A 27,542-nucleotide genomic window follows, 5' to 3' on the forward strand; every position below is an offset into this window, starting at 1 on the left:
TCCCTCCTCCCCCAAGTTTCACTAAAGAGAGGAGTTGGGGAGGAGACAGAAGTGACAATTTACAAATCCACATTAATTATTTCTACCTCCAGAGAACCTTTCCACCATAGAACTGGAGTTTTACTAACCTCACCTTAGTTTTTTTTCGTTTTACTTGTTCCCTTAATTTCTCTTCATTTCATCTCAAAATTAGTCTTCCTCTGTTGTACAGAATAATTCACTTCTCTTCTGCCTATCAAAAGAACTCTCTAGCTTGGCTGGTGTGGCTCAGCGGTTGAGTGTCGATCTGGGAACCAAGGGGTCACCGGCTTGATTCCCAGTCCAGGCATATGCCCGAGTTGTGGCTTTTGGGCTTGATCCCAGTGCAGGGCTTGCAGGAGGCAGCCAGTCGATGATGTTTCTCATTGATGTTTCTATCGCTCTATCCCTCTCCCTTCCTCTCTCTCAAAATCAATAAAAACATATTTTTTTAAAAAAAAGGACTTTCTAAGTTTCTTATAACATCAAACATACTTAAGACCCAGCAGTCCTATTCCGAGGTTTTTACCCGAGTGATATTAAAACTTAGTTCACACAAAAATCTGTACTTAAATGTTTACAGCAGCCTTATTTGTAATCTCTATAAACTTCAGACAATTTGAATGGCTCTAATAGGGAATGGATAAACAGTGAAGTACAATGTAATACTACTTGGTAATAAAAAAGCACAAACTATTGATATACAAAACAACAGGAAGACTGAAATATTTATGGGTTCAGATGGACTAGAGTGCCAGTTCTTGGCAGTTAGTCATGTGTGACCACTAGGAGGTCCTAGTCTCTTGTCCAGTCACTAGCAGACAGTATCCATTTTTCTTTATCTTACCTCTGAACTACAGGAAGTCTAAATGAAAGGGATTAGGTGGGAACAGAGGATTTATGTTGATTGTAATTGAAGTAGGGAAAGATAAAGCATAAACATTTCCTTTCTCTACCCTCTCAAGTCTTCTGATGCTTTTTTTTTTTTTTTTTGGCCTTTTAAATTGATTTGGAGAGAGAGAGAGAAACATCAATTAGTTGCTTCCTGCAGGTGTCCTGACTGGGAATTGAACTTGCCCATCTTTTGGTGTATGAGATGATGCTCTAACCAACTGAGCCACTGGGCAGGGCGCCTCTTCACACCTTTTCTTTAATACTTTGGGCCTCTGGTTATTCTGTTTGGTAGCTCTCATTTCTTTTTTATTTGTTGTCTGAAATTATTTGCTCATTTTTAGTCATTTTGTATTTAAGAAAGTACAGGAATAGCTGCATACCAGAAGCTATAATTTAGTGTTAGATAGGTTTGAAAATAAGGTGTCAGAAGACAACTTTTTTGTCTTTTCCAGAGATGTAAAATGTTTATAAAATTAGAAGCTGTGGAATTTTACAAACTTGCTGGTATGGATGTGGGAGAGAAAAATCTGGAAAATTACTTTTAATGAAACTGCAGGCTGGAAGCACCTTTTTATTATGAAATAATGTAACACAGAAAAGTGTAGGAAAAAATATAATTAACACAATGTAAGCCATTGCCCAGCTTTACCAGTTCTTAGTATATGCCATATTTGCTACACAAATTTTATTTATCTTGGAAATGAAACATTACAGGCACCAAATTACCTTATTTATGAATGTAATGATACATTTGTTTGCTCATAAGTATTTGAGTGTACTATGTTTAATATTTTGGTACATAGTTTATTAAAAAATAAATTACTGAATTTTCTAGTTTTTAATTCTGTCACTTGCATAACTTCTGGGTTTTGTGGGATCTGTTGCCTGAATTTTGTGGATAACATGATGTTTGTAAATGTGCTATAGTTTACAATCCATAAACAAAACCCACTTTATTATTTATTTATTTAATTAATTTCCTCGCCCAAGGATATGTTTTGTTTGATTTTAGAGGGGGCAGGGAGAAACACTGATATGAGAAACCTTGATTGGCTGCCTCCCGTATGTGCCCCAACTGGAAATTGAACCGGGAACGTTTTCGTGTACTGATTGTGCTCCAACCAATTGAGTCACCTGGCCAGGGCGTACATTTTATCCATAGTTTCAAGCAGAAACAATAGTATACCTGGTTTGCATAGAAACATTGAACTATATAACTTGTATAAATTTAGTAATGAACTCCCCCTCAGAATTAATTAACTACAAACAGCTGCCTAGCCCCGGAAGATTTTGAGCTAGGTAATTTTCTTGCTAAATTTTGATTTAATAGAAATTGAGTCATGATATATATAGACTTTATACAAACACTAATTCAGTATTTCGTGTATCTTTGTAATTAGAAAACTGTTGCTGATCTAGTAAGTACATAAAATCAATAGATAAAATTTAGTAGATGAGGGTAGTTCTTGAATAAATGTATTATCCAAATAAAGGACTTGCTGCTGAAAACTTAGAATGGAAAATTCTTTAGAAGGAAAATAAGCTATCTGTGATGTATTAAGTGGGGGAAAAGAGCAAGTTGTACCCACTGGCCACTATAAGAATTTTGAGATCTGGTTAAAAATGGGCTGCTGGGTCAGTAGTAAACCTGTTCCATTCTGGGACTTGCTCCCGGTCTTATAGGGAAATGTGGCCTAGCTGTGCCTTTGACTAGGTACTTTTATTACATTTTCTGCTTTAGAGGGTTTTCTTCTTTAGTTTGGGGTGGGGTGTGAGCATTTGGATCCTTGCAAACTAATAAATAAACTTTTTAAAGTGCCCGGTATCAGTCTAAGGTAATGAGCTGGCAAGAATTGAAACTTGTATTTGTTAGGCTACAGAAATCACTGGTGGTAGAAACTGTTTTTCTTTCTATGTGTTACCCAGATAATTAAAGTGAAACATAAATTAGTAATTTAAAGTCACCTGGTGTCAGGAAAGACTAAAAAAAATTGGCAGACTAGTCTGTATTTGAAGGACACTAAAGACATGACAACTAAATGCAATTCCTGGTTTTTGCGTGAATTGTGGATCAAGAAGAAAACATGGATATTACTAGGACAGTTGGCGAGATATGAGGCTAGATTAGATCTTAGATGATATGTAATTAAGGCTTAATTTCTTGAGCATTGTTAAATCTGTTGTGTTTGTTTAATAGGAGAATGACCTAGATTTGGAAATATATGCTGAAATATTAGGAGTTTTAAATGGTTTAGAACAGCTATACGTACACACATTCATTTGCTTTATCTCATATATAGACAGTTGAATACGGGTAAAGAGTATGTGGGTATTCACTGTATTATTTTAATTTTTCCTAATCTTGACAAAATTAAAAATTGAGGCGTTTGGGAGGTAGTTGAGAAGAGTTGATACTTCATTCACCAAATGTGCATCTTCAAATGTCACACCTGTGGCTAGAACATGGTGCTTGGGGGTTGATTTAATGCTTTAAAAACACACACACCTTTATGTTGTAGGAAGCTGAGATTCACAAGGTTAAGTTTAATTAACATTAATGAGTAGAGAAGAAACCTTTGTTTGAAGGCAGATATTTTGATTCTAGATCTCAGACTCTTATTTTAAAATATATCTTTATTGATTTCAGAGAGAGGAAGGGGGAGAGAGAGAAACATCAATGATGAAAGAGTCATCATTGATCTGCTGCCTCCTGCACGCCCACGACTAGGGATCGAGCCTGCAACCCAGGCATGTGCCCTGACTGGGAATTCAACCGTGATCTCCTGGATCCTAGGTAGATGCTCAACTGCTGAGCCACGCCCAGCAGGACAATCTCAGACTCTTAAAAAATCGTATTTATACACTTTTTCCAGGTTTCTTTATTTTTTATTTATTGATTTTTAGAGAGAGAGAAAGAGAAACATTGATGTGTTGCTCCACTTATTTCTGCATTCATTGGTTGATTATTATATGTGCCCTGACCATGATTGAACCCTGCAACTTTAGCTCATCGTCACGACTCTCTAATCAACTGAGCACTACTCGGCCAGGGCCAGATCTCAAACTCTTAATCATAAAACTAAATAAGTGTTATGGTGGTTGCAGCCAAATATGTAGAGCTCTGAATTCCATGCTTGAGAATTTAGACTCTATCCTTTATTGTTTTACTATTCAGAGTGTGATCTTAGCTATTTAAGACATGTCTTGGGAGCATGTTAGGAATGCAGAAACTTGAGTCTGATCCAGGCCTATTGCATTTTAACAAAATCTGTAGATGACTTGTTGCATGTTCAAGTTTGAGAACCATTTCTCCATAGTACTGTTTTTACATTTCTGGTAGTGTTGAGTTTAAATAACGTTGAGTGTTGTTCTTGGTCCCTAATTAATATTGACAGTATTTTTTAAGTTGGAGAAAGGTTTAGAATCCAACAATAATTTAATAAACTTTGATAACCCATTCTTAAGGTAAGAGTAACTTGTAGTTGATGAAATAGTAAGCATCTCTTTCTGTGAAAATTGTCTGTTGAGGTGGAGGAGATATATAAATATTAAAAACCAGTACTTTACGTAGTTACAGTTCTAGTAACCCCTTATATGGTATAATTCTTTTAAAGTTTCTATATTTAGAAGAGTATTTTGATAATACCTAGTAGGGAAATGCATTGTGTTGAGTGCTGTTTGGAAAATGAAATTAAAGTCTGTGTTAACTTTCTTACAGATATTGAAGCACAGATTCGAGAAATTCAAGGCAAGAAGGCAGCTCTTGATGAAGCGCAAGGAGTGGGCCTTGATTCTACAGGCTATTATGACCAGGAAATATATGGTGGAAGTGACAGCAGATTTGCTGGATACGTGACATCAATTGCTGCAACTGAACTTGAAGATGTAAGTACAAAGTATACAAGAGTCAAGCATTTTTTTTTTTTTAATGGAGAGCAAGAAATGTAAAGGAATTTCTGTTGAATCATCTGGTTTAATCCGGAGACATTTTGGAGATTGGGAGATCTTTCTTTTGGACGATGAAATTGTTGACGTATCCTTCATTAACGTTCAGAAACTCGAAGTGCTCAGTTCTGAATCATTATGTTGAAAGTATTTACCTAGCAAAGCACCTACAAATTAATAGTTGTTATAAATAAATCCTTATTGTTACCTATGCTCTATCTAGAGTAACCCATTGGGAAGTGACTTCATAGTAAACAGCCATCTGTCCTTGTGGCCTGATTTCTGACTTGTGCTTAATGCTGTTTGTCTCCCCCCCCCAATCTTAATATGAATGGACTGTTTCTTGTTACTGATATTAATGGACTCTTCGTGCCTATTTCAGTTAGCCTGGGGGATGACCACCTCTCATTTTGAAATACATCCCTCGGTGTTTTTATATATTCCCATAGCTTACATTTTGTCACATCGTCTCAAACATCCAAATTTGGTGAAATAGCTATCCATTTTTGTGTGGTTCAGTAAACGTTTTATGTATATAGGCAATCAAATTTATTTTTTATGACATTCAAGCCATATTTTATTTTGTAGTTGGCACTTTTTTTTTTTTTAAGTAAATTACAAAGTCCCAAAGGTAAAATTTCTAGAAGCCAGTCATACCTTCCGGTAAGAGACAGTGATGGCTATCTATGTTCCAGAAACTGAAGGGGAAACTGTTTCATTTTTAAATGACTTAAGATCTTGAGTTACCCACTTTTATACTTCATACACTAGTAAAATAATACAGCACTTTCCTACTTAAACATACTACTAGGGAAACAAGTACATTTGAAATTGATTATATTTTACTTGTTTCTTTGGCTAAATCATGTTACTAAAACAAGGAAACTGGAGATTTTTAAATAAACTGTTAGTATTTTCCAAATTTGAAAAAAATTTCATTATGCCTTCTGTGAGAAAACAGAATGCTCAGGTTTTTCCAGTTCGTACTTACTTTAATTGGCTTCCACAGAAAGCATTCCCTGTTTAATACTTTTAGAAGAGTAAAAACTAAGTTTAATTTCTGTAATTGCTTTTTTTTTTTTTTTTGAGTTGAAAACTCGTGTTTACAAGTTTTATGAACAAGGGTTTAGACATTATACTTGCCAGTAAGTCTTTTGATTTCATGTTGAATCTTAGTACATTTTTCTAATTTTTAAGTTCTAATGTTTTGTTTATGGCTTTTTGGTGGCATTTTATTGCAGGATGACGATGACTACTCATCATCTACAAGTTTGCTTGGTCAGAAGAAGCCAGGATATCATGCCCCTGTGGCATTGCTCAATGATATACCACAGTCAACAGAACAGGTGACTTTTTTTTCTTCTTTAGTTTCTCTCTCTGTCTCTCCCCCTCCCTTTCACTCTCTAAAAAATCAATGGAAAAAACATCCTCGGATGAGGATTAACAAAAAAACCCGAGAATTTATTCAGCTAAAGAAAACGCTCAATTCCCATGGAAGCCCATATATTTTAGGAGTCAAGTTATTAGAATGTTTCGAGGAGAGTTGATTTGTGAGAATTAGAAGTAATAGTTAATTTTATAAAGGTAATCATTTTATGAAGAATTTAACTATGGAAATACGGACAGGGTATTGTCTCAATTCTGTATTATTTTTTCATATTAACACCCCTAAAATGATACCAAATATTTATTAATAGGCATTTATTAAACATTTTACATATTTTTTAATGTTCTCACTTTTTAGATAGTCTTTTTGGTTACTTAATAAAGTCGGTATTAAGTGAGACATCTCTTTTTTCAGTATGATCCATTTGCTGAGCACCGGCCTCCGAAGATTGCCGACCGGGAAGATGAATACAAAAAGCACAGGCGGACCATGATAATTTCCCCAGAGCGTCTTGATCCTTTTGCAGATGGTAATTCTTTCCCACTTTTAAGTATTTACGAATTTGTTTGTATTAAGTTGTCTTTAGCCCTTTGATTTTTTTTGGCATGCTTATGAATTTGCTTTTCTTTTTTTAAAATCCCCCTTATTATATAGATGTGTATAGATTTGGTTGAAGTCAAAGATGCCATATTCTTCAACTTTATAATGCAAGTTTTCTTTCCAGGTAGAAGGACAAGAAAATAATGAGCCAATGCCATAGAAACGCAAAGGGTTAAAGGTTTTTCTTTTACTTTTGTTTTGGGTACGCTTTCTATACTTGGAACAAATGTGTTTTTCTGCTCAAAATACTTTCAAATTACTGAAAGTTTTCATTCCAAATCCTAGATTTTTAGATTGTTTTGAGAAACTTTCTCACATTAGAGCTCCCCCCATATTGCTCTAAATATAGTTTAGTAAATGCACCTACTTTGCTTTAAGCATACTTAAAATTAAAACAAAAGTATGTATACAAAGGCTTTGATATTTTTAATAGTTGGAGTCTGTTTTGCTAATTTTAGTGTGCAGGTCAGCACAAGGGGATAGTGAGCCTGATGGAAGCTTTCCTCAGGTGAGTGAGTTTCAAGATCAAAATTAGGTGCCTGTTTCTTAAAATGAGATTCTGCTGCAGGTTTACAAATTAGAACTTTCAGCCTGCATGAATTAGTAGGGATATTCTTTTTTTACTTGCATAATTGTAATTGATTTAAACGTGTATGTCAGAATTCACAGGCCCATACTAACTGTCCTTAATTTCTTTCCTACAGCAGTACTGCTATATGCCAGTCCTGTCTGCATTCTTAAGGGTGCAGTTCAACACATCCTCTCTAGATTATGGTGAAAAAGTATTCCAAAGGAAGTCTTATCAGAGCTAGTGTCAGAAAGAATGACACTACCAATTGGGCATGATCTTCAGCATAGGAAATGTCTTAGAATTTTATTATTTTTTTCCTAAATTGTGATGCTATACTACTGTATAGCTAATTATCACATTTCTAAAACATAATGTGCCTCTGTGAATCTTGTTATATACTGTTTGGGCTTCTTTAAGATATTTTGAAGTTTGAAAAGCAGATATTGAAACTTTAACCGAGAGACTAACTTCTTTGTACACCACTTCTCTTCTGTGTGCATCATAACTGGTATAAAGTAATATATTCAAGTAATATGTTTTCAGTTGTAATTTATACTTTGTAAGAAAACAAAAATGTTTCTGGGTCAACAAAACTTTAAAAAGCATGAAGCCCTTTTTAGTAACCTGACATGAGAATAAGATTATAGGTGTATTTTTAAAAATCAGATTTTCTAAACTGTATATGAAGAACTTATCTAGTTATAGTTATTTGTAGTTAGGATTTTAACAGCTTGCAACAGGTAATGTTTTGAATATAAATATCTTTCCAAAGTGTTACTAATGGTAAAGAGATAATTTTCTAGGCTTCTATTCTGCTGCTTGAAGTCAGAACTGCTGATGGAGACAAAGGCACGAAAGTGTACGTATTCCGGATTAGCAACCCAGGAACCCATCACTTCTGGAGACTAAACTGTGCTGTCATTTTGCTTTTATATGCATTAAAATATTTGTTTTAAACTGCTGTAGATATGTTTGTGTTCAAACAGGTTAAATTGATCAGCAAACTCAATAAAAAGTAAGATGTATAATTATTAAAGCTTTCCATCAAAAAATAAATTAAATGATTATGGAATAACATAATATTAGAGCAGGGTTGATAAATCAGTTGAACCTAATTATCTTTTATTTATTATACTCTTGTCCTGTTGCTGTTCTTTCTGCAGGAGGGAAGACCCCTGATCCTAAAATGAATGCTAGAACTTACATGGATGTAATGCGAGAGCAGCATTTGACTAAAGAAGAGGTATGAGCATGCTCTTTATTTTAATGGTTGTGAAAGAATATAAAGTTGAGATTGAGAGACTTTTATATTTCCTTTTTATTTGCTGCACAAGTAATTCAGTAGTAGTAATAAAAGTTGAGTTGGGAAAGACCCTTACCCTAAATTCTATCACCTCCCATATTAAACTTTTTTCTACATCCTTTTCTAGTTCCTGGCCCCTTTGCCATATACATATTCTAGTGAGTACATCTGTGGGAGGATTGGTAGTGTGTTTCTGAAGCCAGTGTGTAAGAGAAAAGCCAAGTACTTAAACCATTCCTTAAAAAAACTCTAATTCTCCTATAAGATTGAGTTTGGATATGGACAGAGAATTCTGAAGAATTCTTGCTGGCTTACGCTTCATTTTGTTTTAATAGCGCCCATAACTTTATTATGAATATATAATCACTTTGTTGTGTCGATTAAGTGGGGTGATGGAACCTTAATTGAAAATCATAGGATAAATCAAATGCATGTGTTGGGATGTTATATATAATATTTACATAATTATCATAACCATTTAAAATTTTCTACTTTTTCTCTTTTCTGTCGTTATATAGTTCGAATTGCTATTTATATGAGTTTTAAATATAACAGTTTTTCAACGGAAGCATTTTGGTTCTCTGCCACTGAAGGTTTTCTTCACTAACTTTCTAATGTAGGGTGCACTGTTATATAAATTCTGTACTTGCTCATCTATTGTGCAGAAAGGCAATGTATAAAACTGGAAATACAGAGGAGAGAGGGAAAATAAGGAGTGGGAACTGCCACTAGCATAGAAAGAGTGAATGAAGAATAAAATGACAAATAGAAATCATTGTACTAATGATATAAAAATATACTGAAAACATTTTAAACATACTCACTGCTTGACTGTTTTCAGAGAGAAATTAGGCAACAACTAGCAGAAAAAGCTAAAGCTGGAGAACTAAAAGTTGTCAATGGAGCAGCAGCATCCCAGCCTCCCTCAAAACGAAAACGACGTTGGGATCAAACAGCTGATCAGACTCCTGGTGCCACTCCCAAAAAGCTATCAAGTTGGGATCAAGCAGAGGTGATTACATTGCATTTTTTAATATTACTATTATAATTTTTTCTTTCACATGAAATGTATTTGTTCTTATGACTTAACAGGGTATCACAGGCTGGGTGGCTTAAATAACATTTTGTTACAGTTCTGGAGGCTCAAAGACCTAGATCAAGGTGCCAACTGAGAGTTTGAACAATTTATTTGCTTTACTTACCTAATGGAAAATTTCCCAACTCTGAGTAATACGTAGAATCTTTTTAAAGGAAAAAATAATGAGTTTTAAATTTATTATGGTATTTATGCAAGTTTGCAAACAAAGCTAGCTAGAACTCTTATGTTAGATAGAGCATCCAGTTTTATTTATTTTTTAATATTATCTTTATTGATTTCAGACAGAGAAAGGGAGAGGGAGAGAAATAGAAACATCATTGGTGAGAGAGAGCCATTGATTGGCTGCCTCCTGCACACCCCTGACTGGGGATCAAGCCCACAACCCGGGCATGTGCCCTCACTGGGAATCGAACCGCTATCTCCTGGATCCTAGGTTGATGCTCAACCCTTGAGTCATGCCCAGGCGGGCAGCATCCAATTTTAAAACAAATACATAAAAGTATGTTACAAAACCTACAGAATACTTACAAGTCATTATTTGATACAAATTACACGAAATCATCTGTTTTGATACTGTATTGTCTGCACTGTGCAGGGTCTTTTGCTATCACTTATCTTACGCCCTACATCACCTACTGCTTAGTCTGTATTCGAATTGCCATGGAACCTCTGATTACTTAAATCCATTTCTAATCTTTTTTCACTGATCTTGCCAGCATCAGTAATATTAATTGCAAATGTGATTGTAAATACAAATTCATCTTAAAGATTAAAATTATGTTGCAATATTTAGTTATAATTAACCCAGGTAATCCAAAACATGTTATATTAATCAAATAAACAGCATGAACGAAAACACAAAAATAGTATTTCTTAGTGACAACTCAATGGGCGTATGTCTCTAAGCCCCATTTTGAGAACTACTGGCATAATTAAAGCTAAAATTCTTTGATTGTAGATCTAGACAGAGAAACCTGAGTGACTCCCAAAGTCACAGAGCTAGTAATGGCAAAACTAAGATTCATACTCAAAATGCAATGTTTTTTAAAGTAGGTCTTTTTTTCTTTACTGCTCCAAATTAAAACTTTAAATTGTGTTTAGTTGTAAATATATTTGTTAGAAAGTATGTATCTCTTAAACAGAAGGGTAATCTACTCTAACTTTTAATTATAGAGAATAGAACTAAAGCACTTGTTTGTTTAAATTTTTTTTTAGTTTATTGAATTTATTGGAGTTAGATTGGTTAATAAAATTGTATAGGTTTCAAGTGTACAATTCTGTAATACATCATCTGTATATTGCACTGTGTGTTCACCACCCAAAATCAAGTCTCCTTTCATCATAATTTATCTCCCCTTTACCCTAGTCTGTGTGTCCCCAACCCCCTTCCCTTTGGTAATCATCATACTGTTTTCCCAGCGCCCCTCCCCTGTTCTCTGTATCTATGAGTCTGTTTCTGTTTGTTTATTTTGTTCATTAGATTCCACATATGAGAGATCATGCTTAAAATTAACAAATTTTTCAGTTATTTTTATGTGGGTGTGTAGGTGTGTGAAATAAAATGCTTTTGCTCTGTTAAGACCCCTGGACATACCCCTTCCTTAAGATGGGATGAGACACCAGGTCGTGCAAAGGGAAGCGAGACTCCTGGAGCAACCCCAGGCTCAAAAATATGGGATCCTACACCAAGTCACACACCAGCGGGAGCTGCCACTCCTGGACGAGGTGATACACCAGGCCATGCTACACCAGGCCATGGAGGCGCAACTTCCAGTGCACGTAAAAACAGATGGGATGAGACCCCCAAAACAGAAAGAGGTACTTCTAGTGGAGTCTGGACATTGTTTGGGTGAAAGATTGACTTGATGAGTGGTATATTTATAGGCCAATATCTGTTCTTTCTAGTCCTGTTTAAGCAAATAACCAGCTGCTTTAGGGACAGATAAGAACTGAGCAGATCATATGCCTAATTCTTTTCCTTTCTTGAAGAGGTTTAAAATTTATTTTAAGAAAAACGAGGAAGAAAAGTTTGTAGACCTTTTGTTTTTTATTGTGGTAAAGTGTATATATAACATGAAATTTACCATTTTAAATGTATAATTAAGTGGCATTAAGTACATTCACAAGTGTTGTGCAACCATCATCACCAGTATCATCTCTAGAACTTTTTCATCATCCCAAACAGGAATTCTATACCCATTAAATAATAACTCCCCATTTTTGCCTCCTCCCAGCCCCTGGTAAACTATTTTAATTTCTACTTTCTGTCTTAATAAATTTGCCTAAGTCTTATTTTTTTATATTAACCATTTAAAGCTATATTTCATTAACTATGTATGAGAACTTTGGCAAGTTAATATTTCATAGTACAGCTGCTATATTAGAATTTATTTACAAATAATTTTTAATGATATGGCAGAGTACTTAACATAATAGATGAAAGAAGCAGTACCGAATTATACATATAGAACAATCTCAGCTGTGTGGAGAAATGGAAAGTGGCTCAAGAGACAAAGTGGCTGTCTCGGTTGTGGTATTATGGGTGGTTAAAAAATACTTTGCTCTCCTATTCCTTAATGTTTGCTAGGAATTGTTTCTGTAATCACTGGAAAAGGAGTAAAAAATAGTGAAGGGGGGAGGATAAATGTGAAATATTTAAACCTGAAGTGGGCCTCCTTCAAATACCCTGTATTTGAAATTGATCAGTTTTGAGTATGTTAGCTGTTTCAGAATAAAAAGTAAATTTTTGACCGTTAAAATTTTTAAATTATACACTTTTTTTTTTTAAAGATACTCCTGGGCATGGAAGTGGATGGGCTGAGACCCCTCGAACAGATAGAGGTGGAGATTCAATTGGCGAAACACCCACTCCTGGAGCCAGTAAAAGAAAGTCACGTTGGGATGAAACACCAGCTAGTCAGATGGGTGGAAGTACTCCTGTTCTGACCCCTGGAAAAACACCTATTGGCACACCAGCCATGAACATGGCTACCCCTACTCCAGGTAAAAAGCCTTAACTGTCTTATATCCTCAGGACCTATGAAATGATAAGTATTTGTACTGTAGATTGTTACAGAAATTTGCTTTTTTGGTAGGTCACATAATGAGTATGACTCCTGAACAGCTTCAGGCTTGGCGTTGGGAGAGAGAAATTGATGAAAGAAATCGCCCACTTTCTGATGAAGAATTAGATGCTATGTTCCCAGAAGGATATAAGGTAATAACATAGAATATGAAAGTGATGGTTTTTAGGATGTGAATTTTTTTTTTTTAATATATCTTTATTGATTTCAGAGAGAGGAAGGGAGAGGGAGAGATAGAAACATCAACAATGAGAGAGTCGTTGATCAGCTGCCTCCTGTACTCCCCCAACTGGGGATTGAGCCTGCAACCTGCGCATGTATCCTGACTGGGAATCAAACCACGATCTCCTGGATCCTAGGTCGATGTTCAACCACTGAGCCACGCCTGGCCAGGCTAGGATGTGAATTTTTAAATATTCTTTCAAAAAATTTACAGGTCAAGTTTGCACTGGCCTTGCCTGCATTTACTGCTGTCATTCCATTCTTTTAGCTGTTTCCAAATATAGTCAGTTCCAAAAAATAATAGGAATGAAAAGAAATAAATGACATGGAACTTTTTATTTTTGGAAGGTGAGAAGTCTAGGACCATATACTTGGAGAAATGTTGCTTTTGGGGGTATGGAATAGCTTGCTGCTTTAGTTTACCAGTAGTCCCAGGATTAAGCTCACATGAGGTTATGGTTATTTAACTTGATGCCTCACAAGATTTTGTGTGTTTAATAAGTTCATGGATTGCCCGTGAACACAGAATATTCTCTATCATAGCATCTTGAAGTTTATTTTGAACTATAAAAGTTTCTAGGTACATGGGACTCAGGGACCACCATTTGCTAGTCTGAAGGTAGTCTGGGCATGTAGGTGGTATCATAACCAGGGCTGGACCCTAAGTTATCTGATGGCCTTGACACAGATTTTTCTGCCAGTGCTTATTGCTTTTTATCAGTTTATATGTATTTTTCCCCTTATTGGGTTTGTATTAAATATGTGTTTCAAGTATTCATGAATTTCTGCTTTATAACTTTTTTAACCTCATAAAGTGGGTGTAGACGTTCTGTGTCTACTATTGACTGCCTGTGTTGTCAGTTGCAGTCATTGATTTCCTTAATATCATCAGTAGGAGAGGAAAATCCCCCTTAGTGAATCTTTAGTGAATTTTCTTTGACTTAGCTAATTGGTGTGTATTTTACAAGGCTTTGGTAAGTATTTTGGTTTCAGTTTGTATGCATTTAGCCTATTTTTGTAAAGCGACTTAATAATATTAAGATTTGCTTTTTGGTGCAGAGATTTATGTGATTATTTTATTATTAAAATAAAACCAACATGTTTATATAAGTTAATGTTTGAAAGTGATCAGAATCTTATAATCTGCTTCATTATTTCCTAATTTTTCCACACCTAAATTTTATTAGCTGATGAGAAATAGGAATATTTGTTATATATTTTTTAAACTCATAGTCAAGATAGAAAAATGGGATTGATGGTAATTCCTATCTCCAAGCAAAAAGCGTCCTAGCTAATAAACTGTAAAATATTTTAAGCGTAAATATTATTTATTATGTTATTCCTTAGTTTGTCAAGAAAATCCTAAACTGTCTTTTAACTGTATTAGGTACTTCCTCCTCCAGCTGGTTATGTTCCTATTCGAACTCCAGCTCGAAAGCTGACAGCAACTCCAACACCTTTGGGAGGTATGACTGGTTTCCATATGCAAACTGAAGATAGAACTATGAAAAGTGTTAATGACCAACCATCTGGAAATCTTCCATTTTTAAAACCTGATGATATTCAGTACTTTGATAAACTTTTGGTAAGTGATAATAGCAGAAATAAAATAACTTATTTAGGAATTACAAATCATGTCTCAGCCCGCCTTTAAATTGTTTTCTTTTTACTGTATTAGGTTGATGTTGATGAATCAACTCTTAGTCCAGAAGAGCAAAAAGAGAGGAAAATAATGAAATTGCTTTTAAAAATTAAGAATGGAACACCTCCAATGAGAAAGGTAAGTGCCAGTTCATTAAGTCATCATATTAATTATAATTTTTTACGTAGAAATTTATATTTAGCCTCTTCAGCTTTATCAAGGGCATAGTATGAGTGAAAGAAAGATGTGTAATATGAAGGACTTAGCCTTTTAATCAAGCAATTTTATGCTAATAGGGATGTTGAAAAATGAGACTTCTCTTTTTTTTCTCAAGGCCTTTAGAACATGCTGAAGACTTTTAAGGAAATTAGTGGAATTATGTGAGGAATTGTAATAGTATCCTATGTGGCTTGAAGATGGCAGTCCTTTAGAGGAAGTTAAGGAGTTTCATAACCCCAGTGGTGGCTCCACTGTCCTATTACGTTTTATTAACTGAAACAGTGAACTTCTGTCATAGGAATTCAAACTTTAGAGTAATTTTGATGTGAATGAACTTAAGCTACTCTACGTAAAATGCCTAAAGTTTACACTGAACGATTAAGTCACAGAAAGTCATGGAGTAAATTGCTTGTTCAAAATGATTAATTACAAAGAAACATACCTTTTATTCTTTTTTTACCCCCAGGCTGCATTGCGTCAGATTACTGATAAAGCTCGAGAATTTGGAGCAGGTCCTTTGTTTAATCAGATTCTTCCTCTACTGATGTCTCCTACACTTGAGGATCAAGAACGTCATTTACTTGTCAAAGTTATTGATAGAATATTGTACAAACTTGATGACTTAGTTCGACCATATGTGCATAAGGTTTGTTATTCTCAAGTATTTCTAATGGTTTGATATTTTTAATATGAAAGGAATTAGTGAATTTTTGCCAACTTACATGTATTTGTGCAATTTAAAAATTCTTTAAAAAGTAATAGCTGATGCTATACCTGCACAATAAAAAGGAAAATTTTACCCACTTGCAAGACACTCAAGAGTTATCAGTGTTCAATTTACATGTCTTCCCAGACCTTTTTCTTTGCACAAGCAGGCATAACATAAACAAATACGTGTATATATAGATGTAACATTTTGCTCGCTTTACTATAGTGGGTTCATATTACTCATTTTTTCATTTGTTTTATTGATACTAGATTAAGATGAGAAAACTTATGTTTCTATAGCATGTCATTTAGTGTTAAGAACCCTTTTTGGGGGGGCTGGTGGTATTTATGGATTAGCATTACAAAGTGCAGATGGGTATATAGTTTTTTTTTAAAAAAAACAAAATATTAACTGTTAGTCTATGCGGTTAACAGTTCTCCCAAATTTTTATCTTTATATGGGATTTGAAGTTGTGCAATTAAAATTCTTAATTTGTCCCTTGATTAACTATGTCCTGGTAATTTTAAATTTTCTAGTAAAATGAGTTTTGTGCACTTGTGTTTTTAGATTATATAAGTGACATGCTATAATAAATTTTTTCCACTGTATGTATTCTGTTACATGAGGATGGCATCAGTAATTGGTGTGAAAATTCAGCTGCTTCTCTTTTTCAGATCCTTGTGGTCATTGAACCATTGTTGATTGATGAAGATTACTATGCTAGAGTGGAAGGCCGAGAGATTATTTCTAATTTGGCAAAGGTATTTGCATAATATTTCTAGAGAAGAAACTTTTGTATCTGTTGATGGGATTATTTGATTATGCAAGGACGTGGCTGAGGGTTAATGTTATCAACTCACCATTGCCCTTTTTTCTTGACCTTTTAGGCTGCTGGTCTGGCTACTATGATCTCTACCATGAGACCCGATATAGATAACATGGATGAATATGTTCGTAACACAACAGCTAGAGCTTTTGCTGTTGTAGCTTCTGCCCTGGGTATTCCTTCACTATTGCCCTTTTTAAAGGCTGTGTGCAAAAGCAAGAAGTCCTGGCAAGCTAGACACACTGGCATTAAGATTGTACAGCAGATAGCTATTCTTATGGGCTGTGCCATCTTGCCACATCTGAGAAGTTTAGTTGAAATCATTGAACACGGTAAGTTGTTTATATAACTTTGTTTAAGACAGGTGTCCTAAATTTGTGCTACTGAATTGGAGAGACAAGTGGAATGGCTTTAATTGCATAAATACCATATAGTTTATAATGGGACTTATAATATTTTCTGTTAATAGGCTGTGGTTTATTATGGCTTTTGCCTAATTTTGTCTAATGTTAACAGATTCTGCAGTTAGATTATATTGCTAGACTCTGGATGGATGTGGAAATTAGGCAATATTGTTGCTTAGTTAAAACCTGTATTTGGTTTTATAGGTCTTGTGGATGAGCAGCAGAAAGTTCGGACCATTAGTGCTTTGGCCATTGCTGCCTTGGCTGAAGCAGCAACTCCTTATGGAATCGAATCTTTTGATTCTGTATTAAAGCCTCTATGGAAGGGTATCCGACAACACAGAGGAAAGGTAGATCCACCAATTAGATTTCCCCCCTATTTATTGAAGATAAGACAGCTTAAATCCAATTTACTAAGTGTGTGTGTATAAATATATGTTTATTTTAAAATAGGGTCTGGCTGCCTTCTTAAAGGCTATTGGGTATCTTATTCCTCTCATGGATGCAGAATATGCCAACTACTATACTAGAGAAGTGATGTTAATCCTTATTCGAGAATTCCAGTCTCCTGATGAAGAAATGAAGAAAATTGTGCTGAAGGTAATTGTCCCAGATTGTTGTTGTTCCAGATTTGTTAATCTAAATTGGGTGTGTTTTATGGTTCAAAGAGAATTTTAAAGCATTTTAAAAAAACCAGCTGTTGTATATTGAAACAGGACTGTGATTACAGTTATTATTTTTCACCTTTTAGGTGGTAAAACAGTGTTGTGGAACAGATGGTGTAGAAGCAAACTACATTAAAACAGAGATTCTGCCGCCTTTTTTTAAACACTTCTGGCAACACAGAATGGCTTTAGATAGAAGAAATTATCGACAGGTAAGCTTTTATTGTAAAAAAAAAATAAAAATTCAAAATTCTTTCAACTAATTTTCTAGTTGGTTTGAATGCATGTTACTTTTTTTTTTGCCCTGATTACCTCATCATTTTATGTGTTTAATAATGAAAGGAGATGGATTTTACCGTCAGTTAACTTCCATGTTGATTTTGCATTCTAGGATACATACCCAACTAGGAATTGCTGTCTTTGTCTAGTCAATGAAATGCTTGGTCTGGCTAGGGGAAACATGAATATAATCTTACCTTAAATCACCTTGACTTAGACTCAAATGTAAATTTTTTTTGGTTCTCTTTTTCTTAAAATTTTAAAAATAGAGGTTGATCATTCTCAGCATGCTTACTAGCTGAATAGTATTTTTAGAATCTTGACTTTTCACGATGTATCTTTATTTCCTTTGAAGAACAATAAATTCAGTTGGTTTCCCCCTTCTTTTTAGTTAGTTGATACTACTGTGGAGTTGGCAAACAAAGTAGGTGCAGCAGAAATTATATCCAGGATTGTGGATGATCTGAAAGACGAAGCTGAACAGTACAGAAAAATGGTGATGGAAACAATCGAGAAAATTATGGGCAACTTGGGAGCAGCAGATATTGATCATAAACTTGAAGAACAACTGATTGATGGTATTCTTTATGCTTTCCAAGAACAGACTACAGAGGTAATGATACTAATTACGACAAGTTGCCACTGACTTTCATTTTGTAAAACATGTTATTTTACAAGCAAATATTATCACTAAAGAGTAACAGAATTTGAAGTAATTTTTTAAACACTCATGTTCTCTTTACGTTAGCTAGGAGGAAATACTCTACCTCAAAATTTTAGATTTTATTTTGTTAAACTGAGTATCAGTATATTTCAACCTTTCAATCACAAACAATTCTAGTTTCCAATGAATGTAGTTTTTAAGAAGTTAATTAAGCTTTTTTTTTTTTTTTAGGACTCTGTAATGCTGAATGGGTTTGGCACAGTGGTCAATGCTCTTGGCAAACGGGTTAAACCTTACTTGCCTCAGATCTGTGGTACAGTTTTGTGGCGTTTAAATAACAAATCAGCAAAAGTTAGGCAACAGGCAGCTGACTTGATCTCTCGAACTGCGGTTGTTATGAAGACTTGTCAAGAGGTAAACTTTTATGTTGAATTTTTATTTTTCACCATATAGTTTAATGTGAATAGAAACCTTTTAACATTATTTCTTTCATTACAGGAAAAATTGATGGGGCACTTGGGTGTTGTTTTGTATGAGTATTTGGGTGAAGAGTACCCTGAAGTATTGGGCAGCATTCTTGGAGCACTGAAGGCCATTGTAAATGTAATAGGTATGGAATTTGCTGGTCATGTAGAAATTTTTTTGTTTTTAACTTTTTAAAATTTATTTTTAAAGTAAATTATAGAATCCTATTTAGGAGTTGAGTAATGATTTCTGATACTTTTTTAAAAAATATTTCAAAATTATAGTTAAGTCAGGGGATGTCACAATAGTCTTATCTCCCAAAACCCATTTGTATTTTACTTTAAAAGAGGAAAAAGGGCAAGTTTAGGACCTGCAGGAGAGGTGGGAGTAGTCACAACTCAAAAAGTGTCTTGTCTGAAATACATTCTGGGTGGGGTGGAGGGGTGGGGGGTGGGCAACTCTGAAGTTTTAATTTAGTTTTAGGACAAAATATATATATATTCAACTTTCAGTTAATAAGTGGTAATGGCAGGTTTTCCTGCTTGCTTTCAAGTTTTAGAAACAATCAGGGATAAAAATGTGTGACTCAAGTTGTTATCTTGTTTTTATTTACATCTAGTTCTTTAAAACTATCCATTCAGTTTTCTAACCCAAAATAGAAACAAGTATGTTACATTTGTTCTTGGCTATGGAGAACAAAATTTTTATTTTTTAAGGTCATTATAATGAAACAAAGAAATGTTCTTTTGTGTTTAATCCTTCATTGTAACTGAACATGACATTGCAAAAGTAACTTCTGTAGGGGTTAGAGGGGGGATAACCTAGCAGGAAGTTATAATATATTGTGGCTGTGATAGCCACTGTTTCCTTTTAGTAAGGGGTTTCTATGCAATACAGGAGATCTTTGAACTATTGCACTTACATATAATCCCCAATTCAGTTCTGTCCTCTATTCATAAGTATAGCTACTTGGCCAAAAATCAGTTACTTGGCTACCTGTGGGGCTCTAGTTTGCAGGGAGTTGTAAACCATATTGTTGGTCAGGGAAACATGGGAAAAGCAATGGAGAGAGAATCAGAGCAAGCAATTTTAGTTAGAGCAAGAGCCCCTGCCAGCTGCCTCCTTTCTTCTCTCTTCATAGGTGTAAATACCATCCAAGTATGCCCTGCATTGCAGGGAGACTGGAGATCTGTTTGTTTTGCAGTTAAAGGGTAAGGGGGCCCTTTCTGGAAAATTTTGCTTTAATTTACATGTCTACCTCTGGCTTACATTGTTGTGTATGGCCGGAACATAAGCTGTCCCCATATTTAAATGTCAGTGTACAAATACATTTCAGAACCAAATAAAACTTTTTTTGTTGTTGAATATCCATCATTCTTTAAGTCACTTCACTAATTTCTTTCATTTCTATGCATAATCAGAAATCGTTAATAAAGAGTTAATGACAATTCTAAGTCTGGTCAGAATCTGGGGCTTTTTCTTTTCATAGGCAGCTGTAAGTTTATATTTATGCCTGGTCACGTATATTGCATTGCTAAGTAAAAGGTAAAATGAGCGAAGGTTGCAGTTCAAATGTTAATTGACAGAGTGTTGGCTTCTATTAAATAGGTATGCATAAGATGACCCCACCAATTAAAGATCTGCTGCCTAGACTCACTCCCATCTTAAAGAACAGGCATGAAAAAGTACAAGAGAATTGTATTGATCTTGTTGGACGTATTGCTGACAGGTAAGAGATTAAACATTTTTATAAGCATTATTGGTTTTCCTATTTAACCACTTTTTATTTACTTTGCAAGTTTGCTTAGTGTTGCTTATGTAAGTATATGTGGTCAGGCTATGTAGTAGTAATATTTCAGTGAAATTTCTTTTTTAAAATGTTTGTTTCAGAGAGAGGGGAGGGGAGGGGGGGAGAGAGAGAAACATCAGTGATGAGAGTGTCATTGATTAGTTGCCTCCTGCATGCCCCCTACTGGGTATCGGTCCGGCAACCTAGGCGTGTGCCCTGACCAGGAATCAACTGTGACCTCCTGGTTCATAGGTCAAGACTCAACCACAGAGTTTGAGTAGTAATGGGGGGTGGGGGTGGAAATATAGTTTTAAGAATAAACTATCCTTTCTGATGAGTAATAATATATTTTTTTACACTTAAAGTGAGTTGGTAATTGTGTTTTCAGAACTGAATTTGCAAACTTTTAAAACACAAAAAATTAACTTTTTTTTTAAATTAGGGGAGCTGAATATGTGTCAGCAAGGGAATGGATGAGGATCTGCTTTGAGCTTTTGGAGCTCTTAAAAGCTCACAAAAAAGCTATTCGTAGGGCCACAGTCAACACATTTGGTTATATTGCAAAGGCTATTGGGTGAGTACTATTTACTTCTGTTATATATTTTTACTTTGTAGTAAACCCATTGTGATGTTGGAAAATGCTTCTGTTTCTGTAGAAATTTCTTTTAAGGGATGATGTGAGTAATGCAGTTGTGAAAGCACTTCATTTAACCACTGACCAGTTACTGAAATTTTTTCTTAAATTTTAAATTGAATTAAAATAGATGGGAGGTTTTTGAATTTCATTTAATTACAGATATTTGCAGAGGAGGGAAACTATGATTCTCAAAATAATTTCAAATTTTTGTTGGTACTTTCTAGGATATTGCTTGAAATATTAAGGCCAGTTCTTAAATTAAAAATCAGCATAAGTCAAGGCTCATGTTAGTGTTTTAAAAATATTTTTAAAAATCCACAGACAATTGAATTATAGCTATTTTATTAATAAATCTATGGTTATTTGCTTCCATTTCTTTCAGAACCAAACTGCAGTCATTGTAGAAAAATGAGATACTACATGTACATGTGGCTTAATAACAAAATATTTTCAAGCAATAAAACATAACTAAAGTCAGATTAGTTAGAGAAGTCTTCCCACCAACCCTTTTTTGGTAGCAGTAATATTTATTTAGTGTTAATGTAGTCAAGAAATTGGCAATGATTAGCTGTTGTGCCAATGTTTAGCCCCTGTGTCTCTTAAGTATGTGGTACAATAATGCTTAAGGAAGGAGAGTAGATATAGTAAAGGCGTGTGGGAGGGAAGATAAGAAAAGGAAAAGATTTTGTGTGTGGTGGCATGGGAGACCTCAGTTTGGATGCTTCTGTTAGGTTGCCTCGCTCTAGTGGCCATGGTTTGAACACTCAATCAATCTAAACATTTAATTAAATTTCTTTATATTTCAGGAAATTTACTAAAGATTCAAAATTACATTTGAATACATGTGAATTTTTCTTTAAAATGGACATTTTAATTTAAATGAAGTTCTTCAGTAGGAATAATAATGCTAGTGATTTGAAAGTTTTGTATTTTATCATAAAATTACTAAGTTCCCAGTGACTATTTACCGTAAAGTTTCATTCCTTTGCATTTTTTCTTTTCCCTCTGAAAAAAAAGTTTTGACTTGTAATCTAACAGTTTGCTGACATTTATTTTTTTCAGCCCTCATGATGTATTGGCTACACTTTTAAACAACCTAAAAGTTCAGGAAAGGCAGAACAGAGTTTGTACCACTGTAGCAATAGCTATTGTTGCTGAAACATGTTCACCCTTCACAGTACTACCTGCCTTAATGAATGAATACAGAGTTCCTGAACTGAATGTTCAAAATGGAGTGTTAAAATCACTTTCCTTCTTGTTTGAATATATTGGTGAAATGGGAAAGGACTACATTTATGCTGTAACACCATTACTTGAAGATGCTTTAATGGACAGGTACGTGATTTGAATGAAATGCAAGAAAATAGTTATAATTCTTGCTTTATCTTAGAATTTATGGAAATAATTATTATGTGACCTACTTGTGATGCAGTTAAAGAAGGGGAATGCTAGCCTGAGTAAACTATAAATATGACTATTATCTTCAAATAATGTATATGCTACAAGTGCCCCCTTCCCTTGCTTATCTGTTAAACCACATACATTTTGAAAACCAGTAATTGATCAACTTTTGTTTTAAAAATTAATTGAAGTCAAATAATATTGATGAGCATGACCTTATTGGTGTGGTTAAGAGATCTGATCTTTTTAGCTTTTGTTACAAATGAAGCAAATGTTTCTGTTAGACTTTTGAACTACTGAACATAGCTGGCCAGAGCTGCACTGTTCCCATTTTATGCCTCCAATTATTCAGATGGTGACCATTGATACACTGTTGCTTGAGTTATTTGACAGTAGATTCCTGGTACCTTTAACCATCTAGGACTAACATAGTTTTTAACCACCAAAGTAACTAAAAACATGTAAGGGAAAGTTTAAGGTCTAAGTAGTAAGGAAAAGGACTGTTTCATTGCCTCTGTTTTTCAGGAAAAATAAGTTCCTCAGATTAGAGCCCATTCAGTTATTTGTTTATAAATTCAAGTTACTCATTAATGATCTTCCAAAAGGAAGATTTAACAGGACTCAACAAGTTACCACAAGTAACTTGTAAGGCATGGGGACAGAATAAGAATCATGTTCTTTATAAGCCTGCCCAGCTGGAGCCTAGTCAAGTAGGAGTAAATCATACTCCGTATTCTTCAGTGAGATGTGTCTGTGTATCATAGTGCAGTCACTGCAGTTAAAAATTATGTTGCGTGTACTAATTAGTTGGGTGATAAAGCCATCGAAAATTACTAAATGAAAAGGAAAAATACTTTAGTTGGGAAATTTATTAATGAGGAACACTGCCTTGCTATGAAGCTTAATTTATTATTATAGTAGATAAGAGAAAAAAGGATACTGGTAAAGTTCAAGTTTTTTTTTTCTTCTTACTACTATCATTGAGGGCAAAAGAGCATGAACTCATTTTTGTATCTATTACAAACCCATTATCTGATGTTTATAATCAGTTAAATAATTATGAATAATTCAGTGATTTGTCATAAACATAAATTCAGTTGACATGGGAGATGATAGATTTCTTTTTTCCTGTAGGTTTGAAAAACTTGGTTCTTCTCCCCAAATTTCGTTGTCAAATGAAACAAACTATATGAGGGTAGGGATTTAATTTTAATTTAGTTATCTGTTGTATATTAGTATTGAATTAATCTTAAAGATTTTCAGTTATAGAGTTTAAAATGAGATATTACTGTTACTCATTTATATGTAAGAGTCATGTAACCCATCTTTAGTAGCATACTAAAATGTTTACTACACAGGGCTCTAAGAGTTATACTCCTTTCAAAAGTTCATTAGAAAATAATGACTTATTTTTGAGCCATGGCCAGATTTGAGTCATTAAAAGTTCTCAAGTAGGCTCATTCGTCATTCTAAAGGCATTCTATATCAAATATCAGGTATGAGGATGATTCTTTCCCATGTACTGAATGTATAATTTGGTTTCTAATGGGCTGGCAAATGTTTCCTGTAAAACTAAGACTGTATCTTAACAAAGAACTTTTTCCCCCATTGCAGGGACCTTGTACACAGGCAGACGGCTAGTGCAGTGGTGCAACACATGTCACTTGGGGTTTATGGATTTGGTTGTGAAGACTCACTGAACCACTTGTTGAACTATGTATGGCCCAATGTGTTTGAGACATCTCCTCATGTAATTCAGGCAGTTATGGGAGCCCTGGAGGGCTTGAGAGTTGCTATTGGACCATGTAGAATGTTGCAGTATTGTTTACAGGTAGGTTAAAGATTTTTCAAAGATTACTCAATGAAAAAAGTAGTTGAATTAAGTCACTATTCCTAATTTTTAGTAGGGTATATTGTGCCATGTGGGAAAACAGTTGTGGCTGAAGGGGGAATTAGGTTTTGTCTTTGCTCACTGCAGTTTTGTGCAGTTGTTCTGTCTTAAAGGGAAATGTTTGGAATCATATATTTATAGTTTGTTGTGTTAAGGTTATGTATGTTCTTTGAAAATTGAAATAATGTAATCTTTTAATTCTAGGGTTTGTTTCACCCAGCCCGGAAGGTCAGAGATGTGTATTGGAAAATTTACAACTCCATCTACATTGGTTCACAGGATGCTCTCATAGCACATTACCCAAGAATCTACAATGATGATAAGAACACCTATATTCGTTATGAACTTGACTATATCTTATAATTTTATTGTTTATTTTGTGTTTAATGCACATCTATTTCACACCTTAAACTTGCTTCGATTTGGTGATGTAAACTTTTAAACATTGCAGATCAGCATAGAACTGGTCATAGAGGAAGAGCTAGAAATCCAGTAGCATGATTTTTAAATAACCTGTCTTTGTTTTTGATGTTAAACAGTAAATGCCAGTAGTGACCAAGAACACAGTGACTACACACACTATACTGGAGGGATTTCATTTTTAATTCATCTTTATGAAGATTTAGAATTCATTCCTTGTGTTTAAAGGGAATGTTTAATTGAGAAATAAACATTTGTGTACAAAATGCTAACTTGTGTGTGTTTTTTGAACATGACTTGTAAAATGCGGAACTTTGATAAAGTATTGGTTTGTGTAGAATAAGTGGCTTAATTTCATTTTCTGTCACCTGGTTTATAGAAAGTAGCAGAATATAAACTATATAAAGTGATACAGCGTCTGTCAAAATTTTATTGTTCTGTTGATAATGACAATGAGAAAGAGTAGCTTTGGGGGTGTTCATCTCAAACTAGCACAACTGTTCCATCACCATAGAAAATATATCGCCTTTGCTGAACTGTCTTGAATATTATTATTTTGCACTTACATAGCGCCTTTCATCTCTTGATTTCTCAAAATGCTTTATGAACATGTTAAGGGAAGTGATTCAAGTCATGTCCAACTGTTGACGAGTCTGTGTTTAGAAAGTGGAGAAGGTATCTGTTTTAAAACTGCTTTCTGTCGGGAGTGAGGCAACCTAAGTAGTGATACTAAAATAAGACAGTCTTTGGGCTCTTTTCCATGTCATAAGCCATGGCTCAACAATGTATCCAGTAAATACCTGCTGAGCACCTACTGTGTACCAGCCACTGTGCTTAGTGTAGGGGATGCAAAGGTGCCTTTGATCTGCCCCTTGCCCTTAAAAAATGCAGTATAATGGAAAAGGAGAGAGACATCTAGTTACATGTTATGTACTGTGATACACAATTGCAGCAGCTGAAATGTCTATGTTTGCTTAATTTTGCATTTAGTAATTAGATAAATTGATGTATAGGTGTCAAGCATAAACTGAAATGCCATTAAATTATAGAGGAACCAAGCATTTAGGCAGTGATTAGTATTTTTTGACAAATATTTTAAGTATATTGTTAGCTTTTCCTAATTTTCTGGCTAAGACTTCCTTAGTTTTAGTCCTTTTATTGGCTGTTTTGTTTTGTCTCCGTATGATAGTACTTCTGTGAACTCTAATGGGAAATAAGATTCTGTAGCAGCATATTATGCATAAGATGACTCTGCCACTGTAAGTAAGGTCATACGGGGACTAGGAAATTTGTTCCTTGAACTGCTATCACTTAGGGCCCCCTGTTTTGGAGGCTTACATGAGAAACGGTTTGTAATTGGCTGACTTACAAAATCTACTGAGCATTAGTTGACTCACTAGGAAGAATTTGTAACTCTGTGTTCCTTGTGTAACATAACTTTGTGACAACAGATCAGTGTGTACTAAAACACACTTTCCAAAATCATTTTTCTAAGACGTTTTTGCAACTTTAAATCTTGCTGTTCTCTAGTTTCTGTCAGATGACCTTCAGTAATTAGTAATCATGAAAATTAAAGAACAATTAGATTTCTAAGCCAAAATTTGATTTTAAACCAGTCTTGGGGAAATTTAGTTATATTTTCACTTCAGGTACTTACATAACTTCAATTTGCTTGGGCCCATGCTTTTTACGGAAAATATTAATGCTTTGCAGAGGCTGTGTGGAGCAAAAGAGACTACTAGTTACGTGACTATTTACTGATACAAATAGTGTGAGGACAGAGATGAAGTACATACTGAAAGCTACGACCTTAATAGTTGGGACCAAATAGAGGCTCACAGATATTTGCATTATTTTATACGCTTATTGAATAAGGAAAGCATTTTGTGATATGTGAAAGACGCTATGTGAAGTTTTAACTATATTTCAGACTTTCTTTCGCACTTTCTTTTGGTGTTTCTTAAAGCCAAACTTAAACAGGAAGAAATTGATGTTCTTAAGGGGACTGTGGGTGGGCTTTTCTGTGGGCTTTTGTTGGTTTTTCTGTGGGCCCTCTAATGGAATTGATCTCTGGCTGTTCAATTTTTTTCATATTGTATTTTTAAAATTTGTTGTATGGTGCCATGTGAGCATCAAGTACCACCAAATGAATAAAACTTATTATATCTAAAGTCTTTAGACCAGTTTTTAATCTTAGTTGACTCTATTACTATCGCACTACACTCTGTTGTGGTTGTGCCATTTTAATAATACCACCTCTGGGTTTTTCCAAACAAGGAAACTTAATGTTAAAAAACCAAGTAAACTGAGAAAGACAATTGGAGCCACGTAGGTTCAATTGTTTGGTTCTTTGGTTTCTAATGCCTTTTAAATCCAAAAATGTTAAAAGGACCAGAAACCATGATTATC

General features: G+C 34.6%; 1 protein-coding gene across 2 annotated transcripts in view; it reads left to right on the forward strand.

Annotated features, from left to right (window-relative positions):
* Positions 1-27,304, forward strand: part of SF3B1 (splicing factor 3b subunit 1) — a 33,080-nt gene extending 5,776 nt beyond the window's left edge. The window contains exons 2-25 of one of the 2 annotated variants that reach the window (XM_016219719.2): positions 4,631-4,797; positions 6,099-6,203; positions 6,659-6,773; positions 8,579-8,658; positions 9,560-9,730; positions 11,398-11,635; positions 12,608-12,820; positions 12,913-13,034; positions 14,510-14,707; positions 14,801-14,902; positions 15,450-15,629; positions 16,367-16,453; positions 16,580-16,850; positions 17,127-17,272; positions 17,376-17,522; positions 17,674-17,799; positions 18,258-18,479; positions 18,762-18,944; positions 19,029-19,140; positions 20,604-20,724; positions 21,227-21,358; positions 22,484-22,756; positions 24,437-24,653; positions 24,918-27,304. In XM_016219719.2, the coding sequence (XP_016075205.1) occupies positions 4,631-4,797; positions 6,099-6,203; positions 6,659-6,773; positions 8,579-8,658; positions 9,560-9,730; positions 11,398-11,635; positions 12,608-12,820; positions 12,913-13,034; positions 14,510-14,707; positions 14,801-14,902; positions 15,450-15,629; positions 16,367-16,453; positions 16,580-16,850; positions 17,127-17,272; positions 17,376-17,522; positions 17,674-17,799; positions 18,258-18,479; positions 18,762-18,944; positions 19,029-19,140; positions 20,604-20,724; positions 21,227-21,358; positions 22,484-22,756; positions 24,437-24,653; positions 24,918-25,076 (3,887 nt within the window). In that variant the 3' untranslated portion in view covers positions 25,077-27,304. The other variant, XM_016219786.2, reaches the window with a different exon arrangement.
* Positions 27,305-27,542: the final 238 nt, after the last annotated feature.

The sequence above is a fragment of the Miniopterus natalensis genome, chromosome 8, assembly GCF_054644295.1.
Source record: "Miniopterus natalensis isolate mMinNat1 chromosome 8, mMinNat1.hap1, whole genome shotgun sequence".
Classification (NCBI taxonomy): domain Eukaryota; kingdom Metazoa; phylum Chordata; class Mammalia; order Chiroptera; family Miniopteridae; genus Miniopterus; species Miniopterus natalensis.